This window comes from Eucalyptus grandis, chromosome 3 (genome assembly GCF_016545825.1).
Source record: "Eucalyptus grandis isolate ANBG69807.140 chromosome 3, ASM1654582v1, whole genome shotgun sequence".
NCBI classification, from domain to species: domain Eukaryota; kingdom Viridiplantae; phylum Streptophyta; class Magnoliopsida; order Myrtales; family Myrtaceae; genus Eucalyptus; species Eucalyptus grandis.
In genome coordinates, this window is record NC_052614.1 from 53512840 (window position 1) to 53540829 (window position 27990).

At 40.4% G+C, this 27990-nt stretch overlaps 3 protein-coding genes and 1 pseudogene across 3 annotated transcripts; 2 read left to right on the forward strand and 2 right to left on the reverse strand.

Moving 5' to 3' along the window:
* The first annotated feature begins 2244 nt into the window (after window positions 1–2244).
* Window positions 2245–5240, forward strand: LOC120291967. Its single transcript, XM_039309785.1, has 9 exons — window positions 2245–2298; window positions 2396–2457; window positions 2533–2629; window positions 2763–3227; window positions 3608–4237; window positions 4431–4580; window positions 4663–4770; window positions 4861–4944; window positions 5160–5240. Exons 1-9 carry the CDS (start codon window positions 2245–2247, stop codon window positions 5238–5240), a joined length of 1731 nt encoding a protein of 576 aa, XP_039165719.1.
* A 1437-nt stretch (window positions 5241–6677) lies between these two features.
* On the reverse strand, window positions 6678–8329 carry LOC104439916 (annotated as a pseudogene).
* A 4473-nt stretch (window positions 8330–12802) lies between these two features.
* Window positions 12803–14571, reverse strand: LOC104437737 (molybdate transporter 1). Its single transcript, XM_010050746.3, is given in 2 exon segments — window positions 12803–13435; window positions 13438–14571. Coding segments are annotated over 2 exon segments (1392 nt in total). The 5' UTR covers window positions 14368–14571; the 3' UTR covers window positions 12803–12973.
* Window positions 14572–21356: 6785 nt separating this feature from the next.
* On the forward strand, window positions 21357–26542 carry LOC104437738. Its single transcript, XM_010050747.3, has 7 exons — window positions 21357–21736; window positions 22454–22725; window positions 23082–23742; window positions 24236–24435; window positions 24517–24747; window positions 24855–25721; window positions 26227–26542. Exons 1-6 carry the CDS (start codon window positions 21716–21718, stop codon window positions 24865–24867), a joined length of 1398 nt encoding a protein of 465 aa, XP_010049049.2. The 5' UTR covers window positions 21357–21715; the 3' UTR covers window positions 24868–25721; window positions 26227–26542.
* Window positions 26543–27990: the final 1448 nt, after the last annotated feature.

The following is a 27990-nucleotide window of genomic DNA, read 5'->3' on the forward strand; positions in this document are numbered from 1 at the left end:
GTAATCTTGAAGTAACGAGAAATGTGAATTTAACATGAACTTTTATTTATTATTTTATTCACTGATCTAAATAATTTAATAGAATTAATTGTACTTCAAATTAGCAGTTATTTAATAAGAAAGTAAATCGTTGCTTAGTTTCAATATATTTCTTTTAAATTAAGTGAATTTTGATGAAATTTGTCTATATTTGAAACACGATACTTTCTCTTTGGCTATTATTCAAATAAAAACTAATAGACCATAGAAGTTTGGGAGTTACAAAATAAACAATATTATTTGATAATATTCTTCTCTTTATTCAATTTGTGAAGTTTCAACTAAATAATATATAGAAACTTGGGGATGACAAATCAACAAACTAATGCTGAAATTTGAGTCAATCATTAAAAAAAAAAAGTGAAGTGCCACGTGACACATGAAGAAACATCCTCTCGGTTCTAATTCTAATTATGCACAATTGATTTCTTTAGATGTTTTGGCCCTCCTAATCTGACTTTTATTTGATGTGTAACACTTGAAATCTTTCAAAAGACATAAATAGTTTCCTGTGGAATAACGTTGAATTATTTTCGCAAACTAGTCAAAATTCAAGATTTTGCAAATGAAAAGTCATAAGTGCTTTAAAGAAAGTTACCACTCAGAATAATCTTATGGATTCTGCCAACAAGTATGGTGAAATTAACAGAATATACTTTCAAGTGACTTTTTCTTTTGTCTGGTCCTATCCTATATCTCCTAAATATATTAAATAGGACTTGACTATTAAATATGTCCTTTTAACGTTGTCGTTAGCCAGTGTCCTAAAAGCCGTTAAGAAAGGGTATAAAAGTCACGCATCCTAACCGTATTAAGCGGCAAATTTCCCTCTCTTCCATCTCTCTAGCTCAGAGACTCTGTTCACCGGTAGTTTAGTTTGGTATAAATGTCTGGCTTCAATTCAATTCCTCTCTCTCTCTCTCTCGCAATTCTCTTTCAGTTTCCATTTTTGAAGTTTCAACCTCTCTTGAGCTCGCGATTTGTGTATGTTCGAGTCAAGTCTATCGTTTCGTTAACCAATGTGAGGGTGAGTCTTTCGTTTCGGTTCTTGGTTTTCATGCTTTTGGAACATTCGATAGTTTCCGAATTGTAGTTGGTGGTCTGGAACTTGGTTTTGACGTCTCTTTCGCGTCTTGTGAGTATGGATGATGAATAATCGTAGCATATGAAGAAGATGGTTCGTTAATGTCAGTAGACGATGGCGACGATTGAGGCATGATTGGTTTGGTGTTTCCTGCCCCTGCAGCTGAACAGGAGGTGCATGGAAGCTGGTGAGATATGGCGCCCAAGGTGAAGGAGGATGAGAGACTCGAGAGGATTATCCGCGGTCTCTTGAAACTTCCCGAGAACCGAAGGTGTATTAACTGCAATAGTTTGGTATGATCTCTGTTTCTGTGCGATTTCGTCTCATGTTTCCTAATTGTTGAACCTGCTCAGTATGTCCACATGGATACCGATTGTGCATCGTCCCCGTTTTCTGAATGCACAGAAAATGCTTAGTTAATCCAATGATTTGTTCAGATTTCCTCAAATTCCTTCGACAGCAATCATGATCACCAATCGCTTTAGGGAAATGCCGACATTGTTTACTAGGACTTTGGGGGTTTGGATAATCATAGTATGCTATACACCAGAAAAGAGACAGAGTACCCACAGAAATTTGTCTCTATCCAATTATGGCGTACACAGGAAACTGGTTCCCGAGACAAAAATGGAATTTGTTGTCATTACACTTGACGAACCATGGCCATTGTCAAGCTCCACTGTTCCTTCGTTAGAAGTCGGCAATGGATGATTTTGTTTACAGAGCTAAATGTTGATAGTATCCCTCCGTTTTTTTTTTTCATATTTTTGGACTCACATGAGCATTGACAATTATAATCTGTATGTCAATCCACCATATTGGTATTGAGACATTTGCTCTGTTGCAGGGACCGCAATATGTTTGCACCACTTTTTGTACATTCGTCTGCATGAACTGCAGTGGGATACAGTAAGTAGCTAGACAGACTCATTTCTTCTTGTACATGCATTGATTTGATTTAGTGTCAATTACATACGGTGTGGTTCGTGGACTAGTTGATCGCGGGTTAGTTTGGCATAGGCTTGCATATCCGGAGCCATAGCCAGCTTATTTTTGCTGATCAATGATATGTTTTGACATATTGCAGCCGGGAGTTCACGCACCGGGTAAAATCAATATCGATGGCTAAATTTACTCCTGAAGAAGTGAGCGCACTTCAAGCTGGAGGAAATGAGGTGGGGAATTGTGTATGCAGTCTCTTTCACAACTTGGTGATTTTATTGTAGCTATCACGTCTTGTTTCTTACTCGTGTTCTGGGACTTCGTTTTAAGCGAGCGCGGCAAATATTTCTCAAAGAATGGGATCCTCAACGCCATTCTCATCCTGACAGCAGGTCTGCACACGCTTCTTGAATGTCGCTTAGCAATTATAGAAAGTAATATTGTCTGATACATGTATGTTCTTCCAGTAACCTTTATAAACTCCGGGATTTCATCAAGCATGTCTATGTAGATAGGAAATTTAGTGGTGAAAGAAGCGAGGAGAAGCTCCCGAGGCTGAGATTGGTGAGCTAACTAGTTATTCCTTGAACAAACCAAAGGTCTATGGTTTGCTTATGTTCTCTAATTTTATCTTGAACAAGTACAATGGAGTTTGCCTTGTGAAATCCGTTGATTTTAATGTCTTATATGCATGCAGACCAACAAAGAAGAGTCCTACACGAACAGAAGTTCTAATGCATATAGGAGTGCATCTGGAAGCCCCAGTTATGAGGACAGATATGAAAGACCTCATAGCGGAAGGTCTAGTCCAAGCGGACGAAGCGAAGATGGGATGTTAAGATATTATTCTGATGAAAGGAGAAGTCCAAGATATGCCCGAGAAATCTCGAGATACGGGGGTTATAGAAAGAGTCCTGTCCGTTTCGAGGTTGTTGATGACCGGTTTCGGGACGACGTGTTAGGAGATGGCAGGCGATCTCAGGGTCAAAGGCTTTCAAATGAAGAATCAAGGCGGGGAAGCAGGTCACCCGAGAATCAGAAGAACATGGATAAGTCCACTTCCACTGTAGCTCGACCCGCAAAGGAGACTTTAAGGGACAATGGTCTTTCCCGCAGGGCAGGTGAAACAAAGGAAAATTCTGATGGCTGTGCCAATGTCAAGGTATCCTAATTGCTTTGCGAGTTCAATTTACACTTCTCTCTCACTTCCAAGTAGCATTTGATTGTGAAGCTGATATTTAAATGTAAGCCTGCGACATATTCCTTCCTAGTTCCACGAGTGTAACATGCTCATAGGACTGTGTGGTATCACGTATATGGAAATTCAGGAATGGCACAATGAGATGATGGTTTATGATTAATGTTGCCAATGAGACAATACAATTGCAGCACGGTTTTTCCTTGTATTATTTAGCACCATAAAGACTTCTCTGCATGATATTCTGAAGAAGATTCAGCAGGTTTCCATAAACTTAAACTGTCAACGTTCATGTCCCGGGATCTTAATATATGCTCTGATCCCTGAGGTTTTTGTTGTCGCAGAAGGTTCGTTCATTAAATAATTTGGGCAATACTGACAGCAGTGCAGCGGAAATAAAAGAGGCCAAATCCCGAAGTGTGACTGAGATTCGTACAGACAAAAAGCCTCCCGATGCTTCAGCTGAAACTCAGAGACAACAAATGCCTTCCTCTACTGATGGAGGTAACTGGGCGTCGTTTGCCCCCCCAGCAAATGAGAAGGCATCATCAGCATCAAATGCAAGTACCCTGGAAATGTTGTTGCTAGAATTAACACCGGCAATCGTAACTGTCAGTAATGTGTCCGAAGGACTCAGCGACTACGATGCTCAGCCAACAGCATCTGTGAGCAACACTTCACCCACTGGCGCCTCCGATGTTCCTGCAGAACAAATATCAGCCCCAGCCAATGTTCCTGCAGAACAAATATCAGCATTAGCCAATGTTCCTACACAGCAAGCATCGGTCCTGGCTGATGATCCTACTACATCAACTTCTGTTGCCTCAAAGGAACATATTAGCGAAGAACCTCCCAAAGTTGCAGCCAAGAGCCAAGTTGACTTGTTAGAGCAGTTTCCAAGCACTCAGATGTATCAGCCTCCAGCCTCCCCTTCTAAGGATGAGAATTTTGCGGTAGAACAGAATGAATCACCGGTAATTTCAATGCATGTTTATCTGAAAAAGTTATGCAATCCTTGTCAACTTTGTCTTTCATTTTCTTGGTTACTCTGCAAGAGATGACATAGGAAAATGCGATGAAAATAACTGATTGTTGAAATTTATATCTTAGGGGTTCTTTTCATGTGATGCTTATATCATAATGATTATTACTTGTGTGTATATGCAGCCATTAACGTCACTCGAGCTTAATGTGCAAGGACCTTCCTGGGATTCATCTCAAACTGCCGACGCAACTGTCCAAGCGGCGAGCTCTGGTTTGGCATTGCAGAACCTTCCCACTGAGCCGAACCCCAGCACGAGAAAGGAACTTCCAGCTGTAAGCAAATTGAATATGTTTTCTTGACCAAAAAGAAGTTGCAATAGATATATGTTTTTTCAATTTATTCATATTCTTGCAGGACCTTTTCACTGCATTTTACACTCCAGCACCAGCACCAATTCAAGGCTGGCAAACAGCTAGACCTCATGTCATGGGCTTCAACATGCAGTCCTATCCTAACATGACGGTATCACCAGTTCACCACAAGAGTCAAGTAAAATCTTTTCTTCGACACTCACAGGTTACTCAAACGTTCTTTTCTAATATTGTTTTCCAGCCTATGCCCGCATACCCAACTTCTGCAAGGTCGACAAACCCATTCGATTTCGGTGATGGAACTGATCAACCTCAAGGGTCAGCGGTAGGCCCAACTTTCTGAATAATCACTCCCTTCTGTGGTTTTCCCATTGACACCTGCGCACTTACACCTTTGTCGATTATAATCTAAGTTGGATGAATTGGTTCGGCGGAGTGCTTCCAACAACGGGGAAATAATGAAATGATCAAAAGAGTGCTGCAACCTAATCAGTTCAAAACTCTCAGCAGTTTTATGAGTTTTTATAAACACTTACGCAGATAGACTGCCTAAAAAGCAAGGATGGGAGCACGTTACTCGTCTCCCACCAAGCTATTGAGCTTCCCATCTCGAGTTCATAACACGGACTAAAGCTCGGCAATTTTGAACACACTTTATTTATTGTAGTCTAGAGATATTGACATTGTTACTAGTCCAGTATAGATAAAATCCTCCTAATTGAAGGAATGACATCTGATCTGAAATGTTCTTTTACCCATAATACTAAAATGCCCTTGCTAGGACTTACGGTAGGAAAGTTTCATTGGAAACAGGAGAAATATGATTGATATCTAATATTTTTTTTCTGCTTGTTAACACGAAGTTTCCTTCCATGGAACCACTGCAAGGAGCACTGCCCATTGTCTCAGCTTCTTCTGGGTATGCACAAACTTCAAGCGAGGGTGCCCAAGCACCAGGAATGATGCTGCATCAGTCTCCGTCGTATGGATCCGATGTTGTCTCACCGTTTCAGTCACCTTCTTATGGAGCCTTGCCGATGGGTAAAATGATGATGGTTAATTTTGTGTAACTATTTTATTTAAATTGTACTACTGTTCGCTGATGTTCAATTCCGCCAGGTTTCCCCGTGGAGCAACAAGGGCAGGGTCATATGCCACCTTCAAGGTAAATTTGACTGATGGCTATTTACCTCAAGATTTTAAAGGCCTTAGGAAACTATCAGAATCTCATAAAGGGAATAAATAATCAATTTATTTAAATTCTTGAGAACTTTAGGCCCTATACGTATCTCTATCATCTCTCTCTTCTTTCAGTAGCATCAACCGGCAGGAGGCATTTTCGACTTTCCCTCTGCAGTCTCTCGGCGTGCTTGTTCAGAACTTTCATCTAGCAGTTATTCTCATTGCTTTTGTTTACCATTGCAGAGCTCATGGCTTTGGAGGTTATGGAACTGATTCATCTCCTTTTAGCTCCTTGAACACTAATCAACAGATGGCAACAAGCTACTGGCACCCACAGCCCCAAATTCTTTTCCGTCTTCAGGGGGAGGAAACCCATTCGGGTAGATTAACAATAGATCGGTCACATGACAGTCTTCTAACTTGCAGCTCTGCAACATCTTGGTAGGTGCTTCACCCTGCAGTCACTAATTGAAGGTCAGTTGAAACTGTCCCTGCAATCGATCCAAGTGTATATGCTTTGCCAGGAATTCTACAACTGGATTGTGGTAAATAAGTTAAACCACACAGTACCAACCCATATATTCATTGACAAGTTCAAATAGTTCCGTAACTCTACTCTGTAAATTTAGCAATCATCTCTTACCGACCGTCATTACCCAATGCTGCTTTGAGCTGTGATAAGGAGTTGCTTTGCCCAAGTAGAAACTGTAGCTCATATTCTCGGCTGTATGAAGGAGCAAGACAACTAGCATCTTAAACTTTGTGAAACATTCGACTAAATAAGGAATTTCATGCACGAATTCAAAGATCCGGTGATGCCATGTGAGGAAAGGAAGCAAACTTCTTGCAAGCAAATGGAAAGACGTAGTTCCGGTTTTCACTTCAATCAGCACGAAAGATTAAAAAAAGAAAAAGAAAAAAGAGGACGACAAAAAGAACATGCTAATGGAGAAGCACTGATAATATAATGCATTGAGGCTGCATATGGTGAAGGTGACAACTATGAATATTGCAATGCAAACCGGTAAAAGAAAATCAAAGAAAAAACAAGCAAATGAAACGATAGTGAAAATCGAGCACAAGCTGATGAAACACGCTCAAATCAAACACTTGAAAGATTAGTACTTGAGTACTTTATTCGGGAATTGCAGTGCATGAGACACAGAGAAGTGTTTAACGCAACCACATCTTTTAGTACGAAAGAACTCAAGGCGTTGCTGAGCAGGAACGAATACTAAAATTCCTCAACCTAAGTACCACATGAACCACAATTCCACAAAGAAACCCGAGCACTGCACTCAATCCAACGAGAGAAACTGCCGCACAGATCAGCATTGCAAAAGCCGCCTCCTTTGAATCCATGTCCCTGGCAGCCAAGGCCAGCTCAATCCCTGCAAACAAAAGCAGCACACCGAGCACACCGACAGGGAACTGGTCTAACACCTTCACTATAAAACTCTCAAGGACCAGACCAAGAATCAATTTAGTGGCTCCCAGATCGCCACGCAGCCGCCGCTCCTGCTGCCAAACTTGTATTGCCCTGCCAGGCCACCGGCCCCGTGGCAGCTTGGCATGGCCCCAACCAGCACCTGACCGCATTCATCAGCCTAACTGTGACCAACACTGACGCGGAGGAGAAGTCCTTGGGGAAGAGATCATACGACAGCTTGCACGCGGAAATAACCGAATTAAATATCGATAATTGTGCCTTTAATGAATCCCTCTTTCCAAGCATGCCTTGAAAGCTTCACAACTTCAATAGAGGATGGACCAAATTTAATGCCCCTGACCACTTTAGGTTCTCTGATGAAGGCCAGGACAACACCTAGCAGGAAGATAATGAAAGCTGATGGAAGAACCGTCATGATTCTCTTCCATTTTCTCTTCCTCATCGAGCTTTGATCATCGATGTCGTCACCCGATTCTGGTTTGCTTCGCCTCTCTTCACCAGTACCATTGATGATCACAATGAAACAAGCACAAACAATGGCCAACACCAGGCCATCCAACCCGAGCCATCCCCAGCCGGTTTCGACTTTGAGAAGTCTTGAACTTGCCGGATGTAATTCACAGCAGTCATCGCAAATGACAGTCCTTGCGAGAGCTGAATCCCCCTAACAACGGACAGAGGGATCATCCTATAAACAAGCTGCATCAACCTGGTCACGCCCAGGACGACAAAGATCGCACCGGTGCAACTCCCAGCAGCCATGACCTCGGGGATGCCAAAATCGGCACTCGATATCCCGACTGCTGTGATTGCCTTCATGGGCTGCACCGGCATGGGGACACCATATATGGCACCAGTGACCATGTCGTAGACGCTGGTGAATATCAGGTTCGTGCCGAGGTTGAGGTCCTTGGCCAGCGTCAAGGCCAGGACTACGGGGATGTACGTGCCCAAGTCGCCCATGGCTCCATTGATCTCACCCCATTTCGAGCGGATGGCCAAGTTGGTGCTGAGCTTTCGGGGCACGCCGGACGATGAAATGAACTTGGGTGTATTTGGATCGTTGGTGTTCGAAGGGCGCCCTCCATGGCTTTGACTATATGCTGTACTGCGTAGCGCCACCCGCAGAGGGGAAGACACAGAGAATTCGATGCTCTTCTGCGATCCACCTGTATGAGAAGCGTCTCTCCTTTTACCTCTGCGAAAAAGAGAGGACGTTATTGGGGGTGGCTGAACGGGTGCCGGCGGTTGGGATCTCAGGCATATAGAAGACAACAGAATCACATGCATGTGTAATTTTTTTTTTTTTTTTTGTAGCCATAAATTTAAATCCGTAACTTCATTATTTCCCAACGCGTGGTGAACAGAATAGATCATAGTGTAAAAACTATACGGTAATAAATAAAAAATTTATGTTTTCTAGCGGGATTCAGTGCGAATCGACATTGACTTGATATAACAGGCTCGGTCTATGAATTTTGTGTGTGAAGAAAGAGAACGGGAAACCATCGCCGTGTAAAAACTATGCGGCAATGGGAATCCGCATTTTTTAGTGGGAACGAGTACGATCAACTTGATCTAGCAGACTCGATTTATGCAAGCATCAGAAAAAGTTTAAAAAAAAAAAAAATCAATAGCATATGTGTAAAGAAAGAGAACGAGAAACCATCACAGTGTAAAAACTATATGGTAATGGGAATTTGTGTTTTCTAGTGGGATCCAGTGTCCACGGATTCTCGAAAAACGATTGACTTGATTTAACTCGTTTTATGTAAGCATCAGAATAAGTACAAAAAAAATCAAATTTAAACAAATTTAGGGAATGAAATCAAAAAGGTGTAGGTGGAGGAAGATGATCAATTAAAGTTATATCGTGGGGGAAATTTAAAAGATAATCCTGAAAGTTATCTCGATCGTTTTTAAAACCATTTTTTTTTTTCTATTAGGCAAAAAGATACGTCAATGATGCCACCTTGATGATGTACATGCACATGCAAAGCTCCACTTCTCATGCGATATTTGGCTTAAAACATAAGCGTTGATAAGCATCGACGAAGCCAAAAAAGAGGATCGCATCTTATCTTAGTGTAGCGTGGCCGGCAACGTAAAAATAGTTTAAAAAAATATTAACACAAATGGTCCGTAAACTTTAATTAAATATGCAATATAATCCATGAACTTTAAATTTATTCGATATGGTCTCTAAATTTTTTATACATGTACAATTTAGTCTCTAGATTATATAAAAATATTCACTATTACTAGATTGAACAAATTAAAAGTTTAAGGACCACATTGTACATTAGAATAAAGTTCAGGGACTACATTGCAGTTTGGCCAAAGTTCAGGAATTATTTATGTAGTTATCCCAAATAGTTATTGCCCAAATCATTCATGTCATTTGTCTTGTCCTTAATAGTCATTCTTAGTGCGCTTTTTCTCTGGGGATCTATCAAAATAACCTTTTTATATAGGACTAATATCATGAAAAACCCTAACGATACAATTGTGACAAATTTATCCCGAACTAGTTTTCTAATCAACAAAAACCCCCAAACTAGTACAGTTATGATAAATATACCCATCATTAGTTTCAATTAAATTAAATTAATATCACAAAACACCATAAAACCAGTACATACATGACAAATAGAAAGTAAAACCTTAAATTGATACATTTATAGTTGTTACGTGTCATCCGACTTAGCAATTTAACAATAAAATTTAACAGAAACTAGCGGATGGTAAATTTGTCACAAATCTATTAATTCACAAATTAATTTTAAGTAAATTTATCATAAGTATATCGATTTGATGTTTTTCATTACGTTAGTTTTTCAATATATGGCCCCTTTGTTAAAGTGCCCTTTGAAGGAAGTCAAACACTTTGGGAATGATTCCTTGCGAGCGTCATTGAAGCTCTTGAACAGAGGATCTTCCACATTGATAAAACATTTCATGAGCATCTTATGAATCTTAACTGTATTGTCATATCTGAACCTAAATTTGACATTATGTCATGCTAGTATAAATTAGTGCTCGAGATCATTAAATGTAATCTCACATTGCCTTGATTGTGTGGTTATAATGTACCTTATGGCATGCAATCTCTCTCCACCTAATATAAGTTTTTTAAGCTGGACAATTTGACAAAAATAATTGAGTCGCAATTCAAGGATATGGGTAAATAGAAAATCTAATTCATGGAAATCTTATTAGACTAAAGAGAAAAATGACCCCTTTTTTAATTTATTTATTTGCTTTTGTCTTTTTATAGTTACGGCAATATCGAGAAGGAATAATCCTAAATATAATTATTCCCACAGATGATATTCCAGAATTATGTGCATTATAATTATCATTAGTCCAGTTCCAATCCGTGGCCCTCTTGCTTGATAGAAAACTTCCCTGCCATCAATTCTCCACTCCTTTGAAGTTCACTGTCAATGGTAACCGATATACTGCCTCGGAAAATTCTGTGTCACATACAAGTAATCGTTCAGCTGCAAACCCACATGTGACTAGGAGTGATCTTTCTATTAAATTTTCCGAGTGACCAAGAATTAAATGATGACCAGATGGGAAAACTACGCACGTCGTGAAACGGTTTAGTGATGTGGTCTCGACTTTGCCCGGTCATTGATCAAGTCTAGACCAAGCAAGCAATTATTCTACATCATTGATTAGCATATTCACTAGTAGTAACGGGCAACTCTTTGTGCTGACCACCGCCTTGATAGCAGCGGTGATTGAACGTCGAGACAGAAATCGCACGCTCGTTTGCTGCGGCTTCTAGGAATTACTTCTTGTTTTCTCTCTTAAAATTTAAAAACAAAAAATAAGTATGCATACTTTCGAAAAAATCATCAAAAATTAACTTCTCTATGGCTATATAATCTAATCTATGTGTACATGTGGAAAATGTTGGCGTTAAAGTCAAAGCCTGGAATTCGTAAAATTTGAGAATTATAAAAAAAAAAAATGAAAAGATCACGAGTGAGAAATGCCAATGAGCTCAATTGCCCCATTTGGATCCACTTAGAAACCATTGTCCATGATGATCTATAATTGGAATCATTACTTTCTCAAAAATAAATGATTTGAAAAAAAAATCGAAAAATAATTGCTTGTATTAATTGAAACAATTAGTCAATTATTTTTTTACTATCAACAACAATTTATACCTAATTATTTTCGTGGACAATGAAAGCAATTTTCCATTCATTAATTTTTATAAGCAATACAAGCGATCATTTTTAAGAAAGCATTCTGCAAATCCTTCATTTTTGAAACAAAGGTACTCTTAACTAATAGTTATCGGTTAATTTTGGTTAATTTTTGGACCCACAAAAACTAATAGTTAATTTTGTGTTTTTTCTTTTGGTTTCTTTTTGGCTAATTGGGAGGAGACCCACTCCGCATTGACTACTTCATGTAATTTCACTAGCGCATTCTCTCAAGGCCATCCCCAGGAGTGCAAGACTTATATGTTTCCGTAATCACTAATTTGTGTATATCTGATGAGGAGGCGATTACCATAACCGATGGGTAATTTCACAATGAAAAGCTCACATGAATAAATGCATAATCTTCTAACTAAAAACGTCCCTGCAACATCTTGAGAGGCGTTTCTCCCCGCATTCCGCTAATTGAAAGTCAATTAAAACTGTTAGGAGTATGGTTCATATTCTTCATAAACAAAACCACACTGGGTCTTGCTCCCTGATAAGCGGGCAGGGTGGCAAGGACAGCGCCTCACAACTGCCAAAGGACTTTGACTTTTATTGTTTAAGCTTATATTTTATTGATAGTTTGAGTTTGAGCTCATGAATAGTTAATGAGTATATATAATCTATTTCTCTTGTAATTGAGGAATGTGATAGAGGTGCGAAGTGCTAATTACAATGAAATCCTGAAATGGATGTAGCTCTGGTTTAAGTGTGAACCAAGATATAACATTGCATCTAGAATTCTCTTTCTCCTCTCTACTCTCTATTTCCTTATGATTGTGTGCCGAATCTTATCAAAAAAATGTCTTCGCAATCAAGACAGCCCACATGTAAATGCTTTGCCAGGAGTCCTACAGCTTGGATTGTGGTAAGTTAAACCAGACAGTACCAACCCATATGTTCATCGACAACTTCAAATAGTTCGTGATGCTACTTTGTAAATTCAGCAATCCCCTCTTATCGAAATGCTGCTTTGAGCTGCGACCAGAATTTGCTTTGCCAAATTGGAAACTGCAGCTCGTATTCTCGTCGATAAAAAGGAGCAAGATGATGAGCATCTTAAACCTTCGGAAAAGTTCAACTAAATGAGGAAATTCCGTGCACGAACTCAAAGATCCGGTGATGCCCGTGTGAGGAAAAGGAAGCAAACTTCTTGCGAGCAGATGGAAAGATGTAGTTCTGGCTTGCAGTTTAATCAGCACAACAAGGCAGAGGAGAAAAAGATTATGCTGATTGAGAAGCATTGATCTATCAGGCATTGAGGCCGCATATGGTGGAAGCACAACTACATGTAACGCAATGCAAACTGGAGATAGGAAATCAAAGATAAAACGAGCAAGTGAAATGAAAGTGAAAGAGCAAGTACAAGTTGATGAAAAGCACTCAAATCAGACGCTTGAAAGATTACATTCACGAGTACTTAATTTAAGTATTGCAGCACATAATACACATCTAAGTGTTTTATGCATCCATATGTTCTAGCACGGATGAACTCAAGGCCTTCCTTGCATCCATGTCGTCGAGCAGGAACGAAAGCTACTCAAATTCCTCAACTTGAGTAGCACATGAACCACCATCCCACAAAGAAACCCGAGCGCTGCGCTCGATCCAACTAGAGAAACCGCTGCGCAGATCAGCATCACGAAAGCCTCCTCCTTCGAATTCATGTCCCTGGCAGCCATGGCCAGCTCAATCCCTGCAAACAGAAGCAGGACACCAAGCACGCCAACAGGGAACTGATCCAACACCTTCACCAGAGAACTCCCAAGGACCAGACCAAGAATCAATTTGGCGGCTCCCAGGATCGCCACGCAGCCGCCGCTCCTGCCGCCAAACTTGTACTGCCCCGCCAGCCCTCCGGCGCCATGGCAGCACGGCATGGCCCCGAACCAGCACCCGACCAGATTCATCAGTCCTACCGTGACCGCGACTGACGCGGTAGAGAAGTCCTTCTCGGGAAGAGATCGTACGACAGCTTGCACACCGCAATAACCGAGTTCAATATCGATAACGGGAGTTGGGGAATTGTGCCTTTAATGAATCCCTCTTTCCAAGCATGCCTTGAAATCTTCACAACTGCTATAGAGGACGGACCAAATTTAAAGCCCCTGACCACTTTAGGCTCTCTGATGAAGGCCAGGACAACACCTAGCAGGAAGATCATGAAAGCTGAAGGAAGAGCCATCATGATCTTCTTCCATTTTCTCTTCCTCGTCGAGCTTTGATCCTCGATGTCGTCGCCCGATTCCCGGTAACTTTCCGTCTCTTCATTCTCTTCACCGGCACCATTGACGACCACAATGAAACAAGCACAAACAATGGCCAGCACCAGGCCATCCAACCCAAGCCAGTGCCTATTCCCAGCGGACTTCGACTTCGAAAAGTTTTGAACTTGCCTGATGTACTTCACAGCAGTCATCGCGAACGACAGCCCTTGCGAGAGCTGAATCCCCCTAACAACAGACAGAGGAATCAGCCTATAAACGAGCTGCATCAGCCCGGTGACCCCCAGGACGACCAAGATCGCGCCGGTGCAAATCCCTGCCGCCATGATCTCCGGGATGCCGAAGTCGGCACTCGAGATCCCAGCCGCCGCGATCGCCTTCATGGGTTGCACCGGCATCGGGACGCCGTATATGGCGCCGGTGACCATGTTGTAGACGCCGGTGAATATCAAGGTCGTGCCGAGGTTGAGGTCCTTGGCCAGCGTCAAGGCCAGGACTATGGGGATGTACGTGCCTAAGTCGCCCATGGCTCCATTGATCTCACCCCATTTCGAGCGGATGGCCAAGTTGGACCTAAGCTTTTGGAACACGCCGGACGGGGAGGTGAACTTGAACTTGGTGGGTGCCTGAGGATGGTTGGTGTTCGAAGGCTGGTCCTCCATGGCTTCGACTCGGTGCTGTACTGCGTAGCGCGACGCGCACGGGGGAAGACAGAGAGAATTCGATGCTCTTGTGTGGACGCGAGCCAAGCTGTTTCTGTGGTCGAATCGTATGAAAAGCGTCTCTCCTTTTTATCTCTGCGAGAGAGAGAGAGAGAGAGAAGACTTTGCTGTTGGGGTGGCTAAACGCGCGCCGGTGGTTGTGGTCGTGGGCATAAAGGTGGCAACAGAAGCAAATGCGATCATTGAATGCGATAGGATCTTTAAATGTTGAATCACGCCTCATCTCTAAGCTTAAGCCGGTCCCACAAAATTTCACTAGATATCAATTCAGGAAGTCCTCAATTCAGTAATAATGATCTCTTTCATGAGGTCCTCAATATCTCACAAAATCTCACTGAATGAATGATGCAATGAACAGAATTGATCGTTGTTAAAACCACAAAATATAGAAAATTATGTTAATGGGGATCCATCATGAGTCTATGGATTCTTCAAAATGCTATCGACCGAACCTGGTAGGTTTATGCAATACTTATCATGAGTTTATAAAATTTCTAACGCGCAATCGGGCATTAGAAAAAGTTAAAAATCAATACTACACTTATGAAGAGAAAGAAAAAAAAAAAAAAAAACATTCAAAGATTTAGGATGCATTTATTTTCCAAAAAATAAATGATTTGAAAGTCATGATCCTAAAAAATGATCGTTCATTATCTAAGGATCAAGTTGGTTATTTCCTAAGATAACTGGCTTCCCAGTCAAATTCGAATAGATAATATTCTTATTAAATGAGGTTGCTTCATCTTGTGCACATTTTTCGAAGATGAATACCCTTTGATTGCAAAGCATTTCAAAGATTATACCACGATCATTTTCGTACTTTCAGTTCCCACCTGCACGGCATATGCTCATTCGAAGAACATAAGCCTTCATAAAGCTCATTGATGTTATTTGAAGACAAGGAATGAACCGATCAAGCGTTGACAAGAATAGGAAAAATTTAAAAACAGAAAAATTGCCAGTTGCGTCTCTTCTTGGTGTACATGGCATCAGGAAATTAATTAATGTCGTCCTTACTAGCCATTCTAATTGTCCTTTTCGAAGTGACCTCTCTATGTGGCCCCTCCTTAGATTGGCCTTTCGGAACGAAGTCTGAAAAGCACTTTGAAAGGACAGGCATCTTCAATTTCAGCAAGAGCATCTCATCCAACATCGTAAAACCATCTTTTTTAACTCCCTGTCGAATATCTAGATATGAAATCGAGTATGCATCCTCGATCATGGGAATTAGCAATCAAGATCACCGAATGTCAGCCCGCATTGTTTGGATATATGGTTACAACGTATCTTATACATACTCCCTCCATTTAAAAAACCTAAATTTTAGCTCGGACATTGAGACACGTTACTGGGAAAACGACGGAGACGGCACGAGGAGGTCCAGGCCGTGCAAATCCGATTAGATTAACGAGATAAATGACCCTTATTTTAATTTATCTTTTTTATGTTTTATTCTGTCAACAGATTACTACTAATAGTTCTTGGTACATTGCAACCAACGGTTGACATTAGCCAGCGAATGAGATAAAAAGTCACAATCCGTTGATGTCTCACAAGCTTTTTGATTATACCCACGACTGACAATCAAGGCATTACGTGCATTATATTACAATTATCAATAACTCAAATTTCCAGTCTGTGGCCCTCCTTGCTTGATAGAGAACCCATGTTTATTTGTCAACGATGCGCACAAAAGATATGGCCTCACAAGATTCTTCATTACATCACCATTGAGGTATGCATTTGCAATTGCCTATAGTCATCTGGGTGCAACACATATGTGTGACTAGATATGACCTTTGTGTTAAAGTAATAAGCAAATCCACGAGATATTACCCTCGTCGTGAAATGATTTCGCGATTTGGTCTTGAGTCTCTAGCTTGCATGAAGCAAGTCCACACTAACCCATAAGTTACCGTGCAACGATATTTTTTTTTTTAAGATTCGAATAGATGTGCATACTCACAAGCAACAGCAGGCAACTTATACTAGCCTATAAGTTTGAAATAATTTCATGATTTGGTCTTGGGTCCGCCTCGCTCATGAATGGGGTCTAGACTTTGTCCATAAGAACACGAATGACAACTATTATGTTCCAAAAATATATATTTTTCTATTTCTATTTTCTGACGAGTTTCTGAAGCAAAAATACGTGTTTAATAACAACACAAAATTTCTCTCTTGGGTAGTGATGACAAATGGTGACGATGGACGATGGTGACAAAATTTCTCTCTTGGGTGGTGGTCAACGACTGATGGCACCCAACAAACGGCAACCAATGGACGACAAGCAACAGCCTATAGCTAGTGGGCAACGATCGACAGCAGGCGACAACGGGTGGGCAACTAGCTATAATAGCAAGGAGGATTGATAAAAAGAGTTTTTATTTCTTATTTATATTCTAGAAATAGAAAATAGAAAATCTTCACTTATCATTTTTATTCCAATTTAATTCTAGACTAATAATTTATTCCAAAAATAGAAAAATAAAATTGTGTTACCAAAAGATTTATGTTTCAAATCTATTCCTAAGCATAGAAAAATAGTTCTGACCAGGAATAGAATAGTACAGTATTTCCTGGGATCTAATTGATATGCGTTATGCGAGTAGCAGTGGGCATTAGGCAAGTCCTTGGGCCAACCATCATCTTAATTGATAATAATGATGGAATGCCGAATTAGAAATCGTATGCCCATTTACTACAGCTCTTAGATATTGCTCCTCGTTTTTCCTTATAATATTTTAAAAATGAAAACCAAGCGAACGACTTTCCAAAAATACTGCGAAAGTAACTTCTAAATGGCTCTATGTTCAATAATTGTATAGATTTGAAGCGTTTTTCTTTTTTTTGTGACCAAGGATCTGCCGGAACTTGCTCTTATCGGCTTACGCCGATTTGGGATCTCATGAGCCTCCGGCCCTCAACAGTGGAGGCCCAATAGCGACTATACATTGGGGAAACTGGCCCAACAACCCACTACTGGAGCTCGCCACTTTAATCGCTAACAACGTAGGATTTCAAAATCTTAACCAATTGCGCTGCTCACGGGTGGGTGTATAGATTTGAAGCGATCGTGCTGAATAAAAGCCAAAAGGTCGAAGTTGCAAAAATTTCAAAAAGAATATAAAGTGGAAAAAACACTTATGGGCCTAACTGCCCCTTTAGGCCCACTTACGGCTTGTTTGACAACTTGTCAAACACTTAAACAATGCTTATTTCTATTCTTTTATTCTCGGGAGTAGATTTGGAATGTAAATGCGTTTCAGTAAAATTTTTGTTCCAAATAATAAATTTTTATTTTTTTTATTTCGAAGTAAATTTGGAATAGAATCGAGAAATACAAAAAAAAAAAAAAAAAATGATTCTTTGATCCCAAGAATAATTCTAAAATTAAAGGTCCATTTTGCAAAAAATATCATGTCTTCGGAAAATATTTTTTCGGAAGTCATTTTCTTGGAAAATGATTATATTTTCCAGTGAAAAATTTGAAACTTGAACTTTGAGTGAAAATATTTTCACCGTTCCGTTCGTTAGCTAATTTGATTGTTTGAGAAAAATTATCAAAAAATTGAATTTTAATATTTTAATTAACCAAACTAGTTTTATTTTTTATATTTAAAAAAATTAATTATTTATAGTTTTAAAAATCGAAATTTTTAGTTTTTTTCTTTTTCTTTATTTTTCTTTTTCTTTTCCTTCCTCCTTCCTCCTCCTTCTTCCTCATCTTTCCTTTGCCGCCGCATGCCCGACGATGGCCGGGCTACCCAACGGTCGACCAAGATGCAATCGCCAAATCCGACGAGCTCGAGGCTCGGCTAATCCGGGCGAGCCGTGAGCTCGCCGGATTTGGCGGCAGAGGTCGCCCGCCTAAATCGAGAGCTCCGAACTCGCGACTCGTAGAGCTCGACAAACCTCTAGCAAGCTTGAGCGAGGTCCAAGCCCCGCCCGGCCTCGTCGGATTTGGCGAAGCCCGAGCTCCACCCGGGCCGGCGAGGCTCCGCCTCGCCTGATCTGGCAAGGCCCAAGCTCGGCTTCACCAAATTAGGCTAGGTAGAGCCCCACCGGCCTAGGGCAAGGCTCAAGCCAGCTCGGCCGGTCGATGGCAAAGGCCAAGGCCAAGGAAGAAGATGAAAAGGAAAGAAAGAAAAGAAAAGAAATTAAAAACTCGATTTTTTTTTTAAAATAGAAAAGAAAGAAAGTAAAAATAAAGCATAAAAAAAAAACGAAAATGTTTGGTGAAAAGAAGTAAGGTGGAAGAAGTTATAAAAAATGTTTTCCACTTTTGAAAAGTGGAAGATATTTTCCTCACTTTTAAAAGTTGTTTTTCCAATAATGGAAAACATTTTCCTTGACTAGTTTATTTTTCGTAAAAAAACGCATTTGGAAAATCCGAAAAATATTTTATGGAAGTCATTTTCCGTAAACAAAACAGAGCGCTTTAATGGACATGTATGGTGCCATCTTGATAACGCACGTGGGCAGGCATTTGAATGATATTGCCTCTGTAAAACTACGAGATTTTTTTTTTTTTGTCATAGTAAAACTACGAGATTGACACGATATGATTTTGTTATTCTTCAGAAAAAAATAAAGTTCGATTTTCCATTCCGACAATTTTGAGCACCATGTTTGGGTCATCCGCTCGAATTTCCCACTTCAGTTTTCGTTTTTCCCACTCGCCTCCCTTCATGCACGAACTATTTTTGAACTCTCACTTATACACTAATTCATGATAGCGAGATTTTGTTAGTGAATATTACTAGGGATGTTATTCAATATTTCACTATTTCTTAGGATAAATGGCTTCCTTGTCAGATTTGAATAGCTAATTCACTTGTCGAGTCGATTACTTCGTCTCATGTGCACATCATTCGAACATGAATACCCTTTGATCGCAACGTATTGCAGAGATTATAAAATGATCGAGTTTCTATTCTGGGCTCCGAATGGCATAAGCATTCATAAAGCTCAATGGTTTTGTTTAAGACAAAAGTAGAAAAATTAAAACAGAAAAATGGATCGTTGTCTTTTCTTGGTGTACAATGTGCATGGCTGCCATCAGAAAAATAGTTAATGTCGTGCCCTTTTCTAAGCGACCTCTTTATGTGGCTCCTTCCTTAAATTAAGATTTTGGAACGAAGTCAAAAAAGCACTTTAAAAGGAAGAGCAACTTCAATGTCAGCAAAAAGCATCTCATTCAACGTTCTTTAAACCATATTTTTAACTTTGCCTCGAATACCTAGTTATGAATTCTAAAATAACATCTAGATCATGTAAACTAGCGATTGAGATATAATACCACATCGTTTGAATATATGCATATGGTCCCCTCCATTCAAAAACTTAAACTATGCTAACGGGGATAGGGACGGAGATGGGAACAAAAGGTCCGAGTCGTGTAAGATAAATGACCCTTTTTTTAATTATTTTTGTTGGGTTTGGATTAAAAGAAATTATTTTTTATTTCCTTTTATTTTGTTACTTTCTATATGGTTCTGTCAACATTGTGAGGGAATATTACTGATAATTCTCTGTGCATTGCAGCCAACGGTTGACAATTAGCCAGCGAACGAGACAAAAGTTCTCAATCCATCAATGTCTCGAAAGCTTTTTGATTATGCCCCACGAATGATATTCGAGGCATTACGTGCATTACATTACAATTTATCATTAACTCGAAGTTCCAATCTGTGGCCCTCCTTGCTTGATAGAGAACCCAAGTTCATTTGTCAACGATGCACGCAAAAGATATGGCCTCAAAAGATTCTTTGTTACATCACCCTTTTGCAAATTGTCATTCAAGTGCAAACATTCGTCAATGATTTTGTGATTTGGTCTCGAGTCTGATTTGCTCATAAATTGAATCAAGACTAGCCTATGAGTTACCATGCAATGTTACTTTTCTAAAATCCGAATAAATGTGTATTCTCACAAGCAATAGCAGGCAACTTATACTATCTTATAAGTTACCCTAAATTAATTCAGTTTTGGGCCCCTCTGTGCCACTCATGAATCGAGTCTAGACTAGCCCATAAGTTACTGTGTAATGGTATTTTTTTTAAAGATTCAAATAGATATGTGTACATACAAGTAATAGCGAACAAATCGTTGCATCATTTGCCGTTTTGTTTGATAGTGTTGATGAAACGTTGAGATAGAAATCGCATGTTTGTTCACTACAACTTTTCAAAATCACATGCCCAGTCGCTGCAAACTGCTTTTGAAACATATTATGAAAATAACTTCTTTGGTGGCTCTATATTCAAAAATTGTATAAATTAGAAGCGCTCATGCCGAATAACAGCCAAAGGATGGTAAGTTGTGAAAATTTCGAAAAGAATAAGAAGTCGAAAAAAAAACACTGCTGGGCCTAACTGCCCCATTAGGCCCACTTAGCAACCATTGTCCTTGGGCCACTTGACCTCTGTCGAAAGAACACTGATGGGCCTTTGCGTCCTCCTACTCATCAAATGTCAAAAAATATTAAGCGGTTTGAGAGGGCCGCCTTTTTTGTTGTTAACGTGGCGTGCATTTATGCATTCTGAATCAATTATAAATCAACATACATATATATATATATATATATATATATATATATTGATATAATAAAATGAAAAAACAAAAAAATTTGGGCCTAACCTCTGCACCCAGGTCGACATTGCTGGGCCACCATCAAGCCGAGCCATCCTTCATCATCCTTCCTTGTCCATGGTCGGCGCCTCTAAATCTGTCTTAACCGAACTTATAAATTTGGAGTTATCATTATTCGAGGTCTTAAACGAGATAATTTTGTCACACCAATATTTGTGATAAAGAAAAAGCAGGATACTGGAGTGGCAAATTGGCAATTGACATATAATTAGAGATATTTTTTTATAATAATTTACCATTTTCCGATTGTAGGGCCAGAATTATTCCGAGAAAAGGCAAAAACACAGAGGAAACAACAAATCCGAAACTTCAAATTTCACAGGAACGCCATCACTGCCACCGGGCTTCAACACAGCTGAAAATCAACCAGACGCCAGCCCAGCGGTCCGCGTCTTCCTTCTTCCTCGTCTCGCCGCTTCTCATCTCCTTCGTCGGGATCGTCTTCACCCCCATCTGCAACGTGAAAACCACCCCGGAACTCCATCGAAAGCTCCAGAGCTACCACCCCTCTTCCGGTTCTGGGTCTTCGGGTTCCTCCGAGAGAAGCGAGTTCCCATCTCTCTTTGCCAAACTTCGGGCGTGCAGAGGCGGCCCCCTGCGACGTCGGATCGAACACGAAGCTCGGGTGGGAAAAATGAAGGGCCGCGAGGCTAAGGTACTTTGCTTACGGTTTCGGCTCTTGCTCGGGTGTGTTCGTGCGGATCGAATCGTTCGTTTTGAGCTGATGGGCCGTGAAGAAAGCGCTGTTGATTTAGTTGGGGAGTCTTGCTTTCTCGCGGTTGCCATCGTTTAAATGATGGGTTTGATTTGTAATGGAGAACTGTTTGCTGCTGCCGCTGCCGCGATTAGGGTGGGAAAGAATTGAAATGAAAATCTTCTTGTCTCGCATTTGCGAAAAAAAAATGATTGGTGTAGAAATGGGTCCTAGCCCAATGGCGGGTGTAGTTGGTTTCTTCTCGTCATTTTCGACGTGGGAGATTTCGACTCATTTTGCTTTCGCTTTCCTTGTTGGGATCCTTGAAGTTTGTGTCGCGTTTCTCTTTACGTGGTTTTCTTGTCTGCTGGTTGGTCTGCGCGGCATTCTGTTAATTGGCTTGTTGAAGTGTGGGTTTGCAAGGAAAGAAAATATGCTTTCTAGGTTTTTCTTGTGTGTCCATAACAGAAGGTCCATTTATTAACTACCGAACGTTGGGGATTGAAACCCGCGTGATTGAGAGTTGAGAGATTTGTGTCATGATACCGTGTTGCCCTTGCCCAGGTGTCCCAAAAGAATTGTTAAATTGGTTTTGGCATTCTTAAACTATTTCTTGATATCTTGCTCATTACCTTTTTTATTATTAATCTTATAGAGTTTATGTGCTTTATATGGTAGGCAGCTAGAATGGAGGATATTCTTAATCTTCCGGTTCAAGATCCTCCTCGTGCGGAGTTTTCTGCCTCTCAGTTGAAGTGGGTGAAAATAGTGGGTGGTCGCCAAGGTGGTGATGATGTTGCTCTTATACCGTTTGCCAGGGTTGAAGACTTTGTCAAAGGAGAATCCAGTAATGCGGACTGCCCTGCTAGTTTTCGTGTTGAGTCAAGAAGGAGAAGACGAGAGGGGAGCACCAGTAAACCAAGGGTAGATGGCTATATTGAATACACCCTGTGCGTCACATTATAATTGTGGCTATCTACTGCTTCAGTGCCATTTGCTTTATATAAGTTGCTCTTTTAGCTCAAGTCCAGCTCAATTTTTGAGTTTGCATGTTGAAAATAATACCACATTCATGAGACGGATATCCTGCCTAACATTAGTAGACAAAAGTTTTCTTTATAAGTCTTTATGAACCTTAAACGTATGGGAAAGAAAAATGTAATCTGCTATTCACAGTTAAATTCCAGCTTTGCTCAATCTTACTAGCAGAGAGAAAGATATATTTTCCTTGGTTTAGACAAGGAAGTAGCTTTATCTTTGTCATTCACTAACTTGAAACTCAAGACATTATTCTTGCTTGCTGTAGATACTGGTGTTCCTATGGTCCTGAAGACTACAGAGACAATGAGTCTGTTGTTGGTGACAGTTTGGGCATGAAGCCTCTTTCAGGAAAGGGGAGCAGGCCTGGAAGACATCACATGATGAGGGGCTGTCTTTGCCACTTCACAGTAAAGCGTCTATACATCCGACCCTCGATTGCTCTGATTATTTATAATCAGCAAAAGCATGTCGATAAAACCGGTGCACCATGTCATGGGTTACTTGATCGCCATGCTGTTGGCACAAGAGCTATGTATGCTCCCCGAATTTCAGAAGAGCTACGCCAGAAAGTGATGTCTATGCTTTACGCTGCAATACCTATAGATGATATAATGCAGCACCACATGGAGCTGGTGCAGAGGCATGGTGGGCCTCTCAACCGTGATGATTTTCTTAGTAGGAATGATGTTCGTAACATGGAAAGGCTTGTTCACAATTCTTCACATGAGTTGAATGAAAATGATGAATGCAGTGTAAAGATATGGGTGCGACGTCATCAGAAGTATGTCTTCTTCTATCAAGAACGCACTGATACAGAACCTTTTATAATGGGTATACAGACAAAGTGGCAGCTTGAACAGATGCTGCATTATGGGCAGAATGGCTCCATTGCTATGCATTCATCCTTTGGCAGGAACAAGCTGAAGGTACCCTCTCTTTCCCCATCAACCAACCACCCACATGAAGGAAAAGGAAAGATAGTCACAACTATTTGAAAATTGAAATTGATGTCAAACATGTTGCCTGATGATAGAGAGCACTCACTGTGAGCATGTAGTAGTCTAGATATATGCTAGTGTCCGGTTGATACTGCTGTTCCAGATAAAGGTTAGGAATGTGAGAGAATGAAAGTGTCACTTGGGGTGAGGTAATCATCTAGAAGTGGGATGATTGTGGGCATGACTGTAGGATTCTGGTATTGCTTTTATATTTCATAGGTAAGTAGCATAGTAATGGCATGATTTAGTTTCTGCATTCTGTCCCTGTGCTTATGCCATTACTGACTTAATTCAATTCAGGTGTTAGGGTCACCTCTGACATTAGTACAAAAATTTGTAGTATCTATAACTGCTGACCTGTTTCCTTGGACTGGATGGTATCCAAAATCTGTTTTTGAGTTATGATATCTTTTCTCAACAGTATCCCTTATGCACCTTACTTGCTTTCAACACCTCCCATAGTGCCATTCCAGTTGCCTGGATCATTTCCTCCTCCCTCATCTGTCAAGGTATTCATAAATGGATTGGTCCTCTAGCAGAAAGGATCTACACAAAGGATCCTACATGGCAATTGAGTTCCTTTCTAGTGGATGATTGTTCCTTCAAGGTCTCTCTTATAAGGTAAACCATGTTACAATTTCCTTGAGCTATTAGGGATGAGACAAAGTGACAACATGAATGTTGAGCTCATCCTATTTTCAGAGAGGCATTTCGATGCCGAGTACTATTATGCCTCTGGCATGTTCGTCGTGCTTGGATAAGAAATCTTATAAAGCGAAGCTGCCACTCTGGTGTACAAAGAGAGATGTTTAGGCTCTTAGGCTCCATCTTGTACTGCACGAGATCAAATGCAGTTGAAGAGTTCATGCAAGTATTTGTTGACCAATGTGCCTTTTATGGAGTATTTCAGAGAGCAGTGGTTACCCCGTATAGGTATTGTTAACCAAACTAAAATCTAAAATCTAAAGTCATCCTTCTTGAATCTTAGTAGGTTGATGGCTTTAAATGGTATAGTTGATCAGAACTTTCATGCCTTGCAGATGCTTTGATTAATGGTATGAAGTCTTTGCCAACAGCTGGTCCTGAACCCCAGGCTGCAATTGAGTCTTACCACCTGAGATCAAAGTTTAAGCTCTTAGACATTCAATATTGCAATTTATGGCTAAGAGTCGACTGGTTGATCCACATGTTGGCAACTGAATATCACTCTTCATTCTGGTTGGATCAGTATTCTTTAGGGACTGGGTGTTTTGAGAATGTTAGGGACCCGAGTTTCACAAGTAATGCTTGGCATCGGGCCCTTAACATTCTGGATGTCAACGTGATATTGGAGGAGCAAAATCTCCTGTTAGCAAAAGTTCTCTCTGAAGACAGAAATTCAGTGTACACAGTGTGGAATCCAGGTTCAGAGTTCTCCCTATGCGACTGCGCCTGGTCAAAGTGCGGAAATCTATGTGAACATGTCATCAAGGTGGCATTCTTGTGCAGAACTCGTCAGGTTGCAGGAACATCATTAGGATCCCAAGGTTATAGGCAGGCTATGCTTTCTCTACTGCAGAAACCCCCCGGTGATCCTATTGTCCTTGATCATGCCAATTTACGTGCAACCCAGTTGCATGAGGATGTTAACAGCTTGGAAGAGTTGTCTAATAGTGGACTGCTGCAACGTCTTCCTGCTGAAGCGGCTGAAGCGGACTCACAGATGGCTGACTATATTCGGCTTTTTCCACCTCCTTAACTTTGGAATCGTGGAATATCAGATGTGCTAATCAAAGCATTTTTATTCAGATGGCAAGGCCTATATTCTGCCGTCTAGCTGACTCGCGAGAGATACCATGGCGTAAGCATGGGAGAGCTTTATGGCATTATCATTGTGCTTCAGAATCACAGATACTTGGCTTGAGCAGGTACGTTGTCATATATGTACTTTTAAATCCTGATAAGATGCTGAGGAAAAAGTTATGCAAAAGAAAATTTTGTCAGTTTTTGACAAATTTTTGGCTTCTTTCATTATTTTTTAGGGCAAATACCACCAAAAAAAAAACCCAAACTATACTCATTGCAACACAAATATTCCAAACTTTTTTTGTCGCCAAAATCCTTAAACTTGCTTAGTGCACTCCTAACCATTTTTTTCTCTAAAAAACCCAAATTTATGCATGTGTGACATATATACCTCTGTTTCAGTTCATTGGCATAAGTTTGGGATTTTTCGTAATACGAAAAAAAATGGGATTTTTTATAATATGAAAAAGGACATAAAAAAATGTTTTGGATATTTGTGTCGTGATAGACATAGGTTGGGGGTTTTTGTGGTATTAACCCTTATTTTTATGTTAGTAAGTTTGGTTTGTCATATGTCTAGTCTTCGGCTTATTCATTTCTAAGTCAAGTGATCCCCTCTGACTGCAGAAGCACTTGGGACCCGATGCCCCTTCCCCGATCCGGCTCATGGACAGCGGAGGAGTTTTGCTCATCCTTTTCCACGGCGCAAGCATCTACGTCAACTTTTATCTCTTTGCACTCGGCTCGATTCGGCATCCAGGCCCTGCTCGAAGCTAAGTGCTAAAGTTGTTGAAAGGCATCGATTGAATTGTGTCTCAATCCGTGCGAGGCTGGTGGCTTCGGCATCTGCCACAGCTCCGCTGAATAATAATTGCTTTTGATTGATGCTCTGCACAGCCCATCTGTGGTACGCTGGAAATGTTATCATGGACGGATTCTTATCCTTTTTAGTAGCTTGTTTTCGAAGTTCAGGCTTCCAGCTAGGAGGTAGCTTTACTTTTCCGTACTCGATAGGGGAGCCTTTCCATGGAGAATTACAGCACATGACAGTGACAAGTGACGGGAAATAAATCAAAAGGTGGGTGATTTTGATATTGGAAGGCCACGTAAGATGATAAGTACATTATGCTAAGCAATGTGGTTAGGTGGTTGTATCATGTCAGCCGTGCACTCAACACATAAATTACCTTGCAAATTACCTTACGTGAGCGAGTTGCTAAGTGAATTCAATTCTTCTAATCCGATCAAGTTAGATGATTGGCATAATCAATCGATGATATAAGTGATTTGATCGCCCTTTAATTTCAACTTTCCATGGTAGTGACCACTCATAATTGCCAAATTGAGTCAATTTAACAAATGCCCGAATACTCATTAAGCATATTTGATATGAGATTATTTGATTTTTGATATGCATAAAAAAAGGGGATTAATATTACCAAAAACCTTAAGTTGATACACTTGTGAAAGCTCAAATTCTCTCAAATCATACCACTATGATAAATTCATTTTTTATTAGTTTTCGTTATTTGTTAATATCAAATTATTGAATTTGGTGATACGTAATAATTAACATATATACAAATTTGAAGTTTTGTTCTTTGTTTATTATAAATGTGTTAATTTGTAATTTTCATTCTATTGATTTAATTTAATAGAAATTTATGAATGGTTAATTATCATAAATATATTAATTAATGATTTTTATTAAAGTATATCAATTTAAGATTTTTTTAATTTAAAAAAAAAAAGAAATAGAAGAATGGTTGCATTTCACATCTTAAAATTTATTTGATTGATTGATTGATAAGAACCCTAAGTCACATCCCTCTTTTCGCAATTTTTTCCGACCGACCAAAACATGAAGACGACAGACCTCTAAACGATGACCGTCCACGTCACCGTCAACAGCCTTTTCAACGGTCATAAAAAAAAGAAAAAAAAACGAAAAACGAAAATATCTCCACTAGCGATCCTCCCCAGATCACCGCAACACGTGTCGCCGGCCGACGGTACATTCGGCAGCGCCAGCCGGCGTCGCTTTTGCTGATCCTGATAACGGCTTAGCTGTAATCGAGTCAGCAGCCCCACCACTGATGCCAGCACCCCCACCCTTTATCCCTACTCCCTTTCCACGCCGAAGATCGGGACTGAACGGTCCCGATTGTCCCGAAGCTTCGTCGACGTGGGCCCGGCCATACGTCAGCCGTCGGATGAGGCATCTAAATCCATGTCTGGGGTGATCGCGACCGCAGCTCAGCCTTGCGCCGGAGATATTTCTTGTCGGGGAGGGCTGATCGAGGGCGCTTACGTAATTTCCCAACGCGGAAAGCCAGTGGCCTTTTTTCAAACACGGCTGTCGCTTTCCGACCTATAAAAAGCCCAATTCTC

Coding starts and splice junctions, on each gene's coding strand:
- LOC120291967 (XM_039309785.1), top strand. CDS start 2,245: ATGGCTAAATTTACTCCTGAAGAAGTGAGCGCACTTCAAGCTGGAGGA. Junction 2,299..2,395: donor TTCAAGCTGGAGGAAATGAG/GTGGGGAATTGT, acceptor CTTCGTTTTAAG/CGAGCGCGGCAAATATTTCT. Junction 3,228..3,607: donor ATGGCTGTGCCAATGTCAAG/GTATCCTAATTG, acceptor TTGTTGTCGCAG/AAGGTTCGTTCATTAAATAA.
- LOC104437738 (XM_010050747.3), top strand. CDS start 21,716: ATGAAGGGCCGCGAGGCTAAG. Junction 23,743..24,235: donor TTGGCAGGAACAAGCTGAAG/GTACCCTCTCTT, acceptor TTTTCTCAACAG/TATCCCTTATGCACCTTACT. Junction 24,436..24,516: donor TTCAAGGTCTCTCTTATAAG/GTAAACCATGTT, acceptor TCCTATTTTCAG/AGAGGCATTTCGATGCCGAG.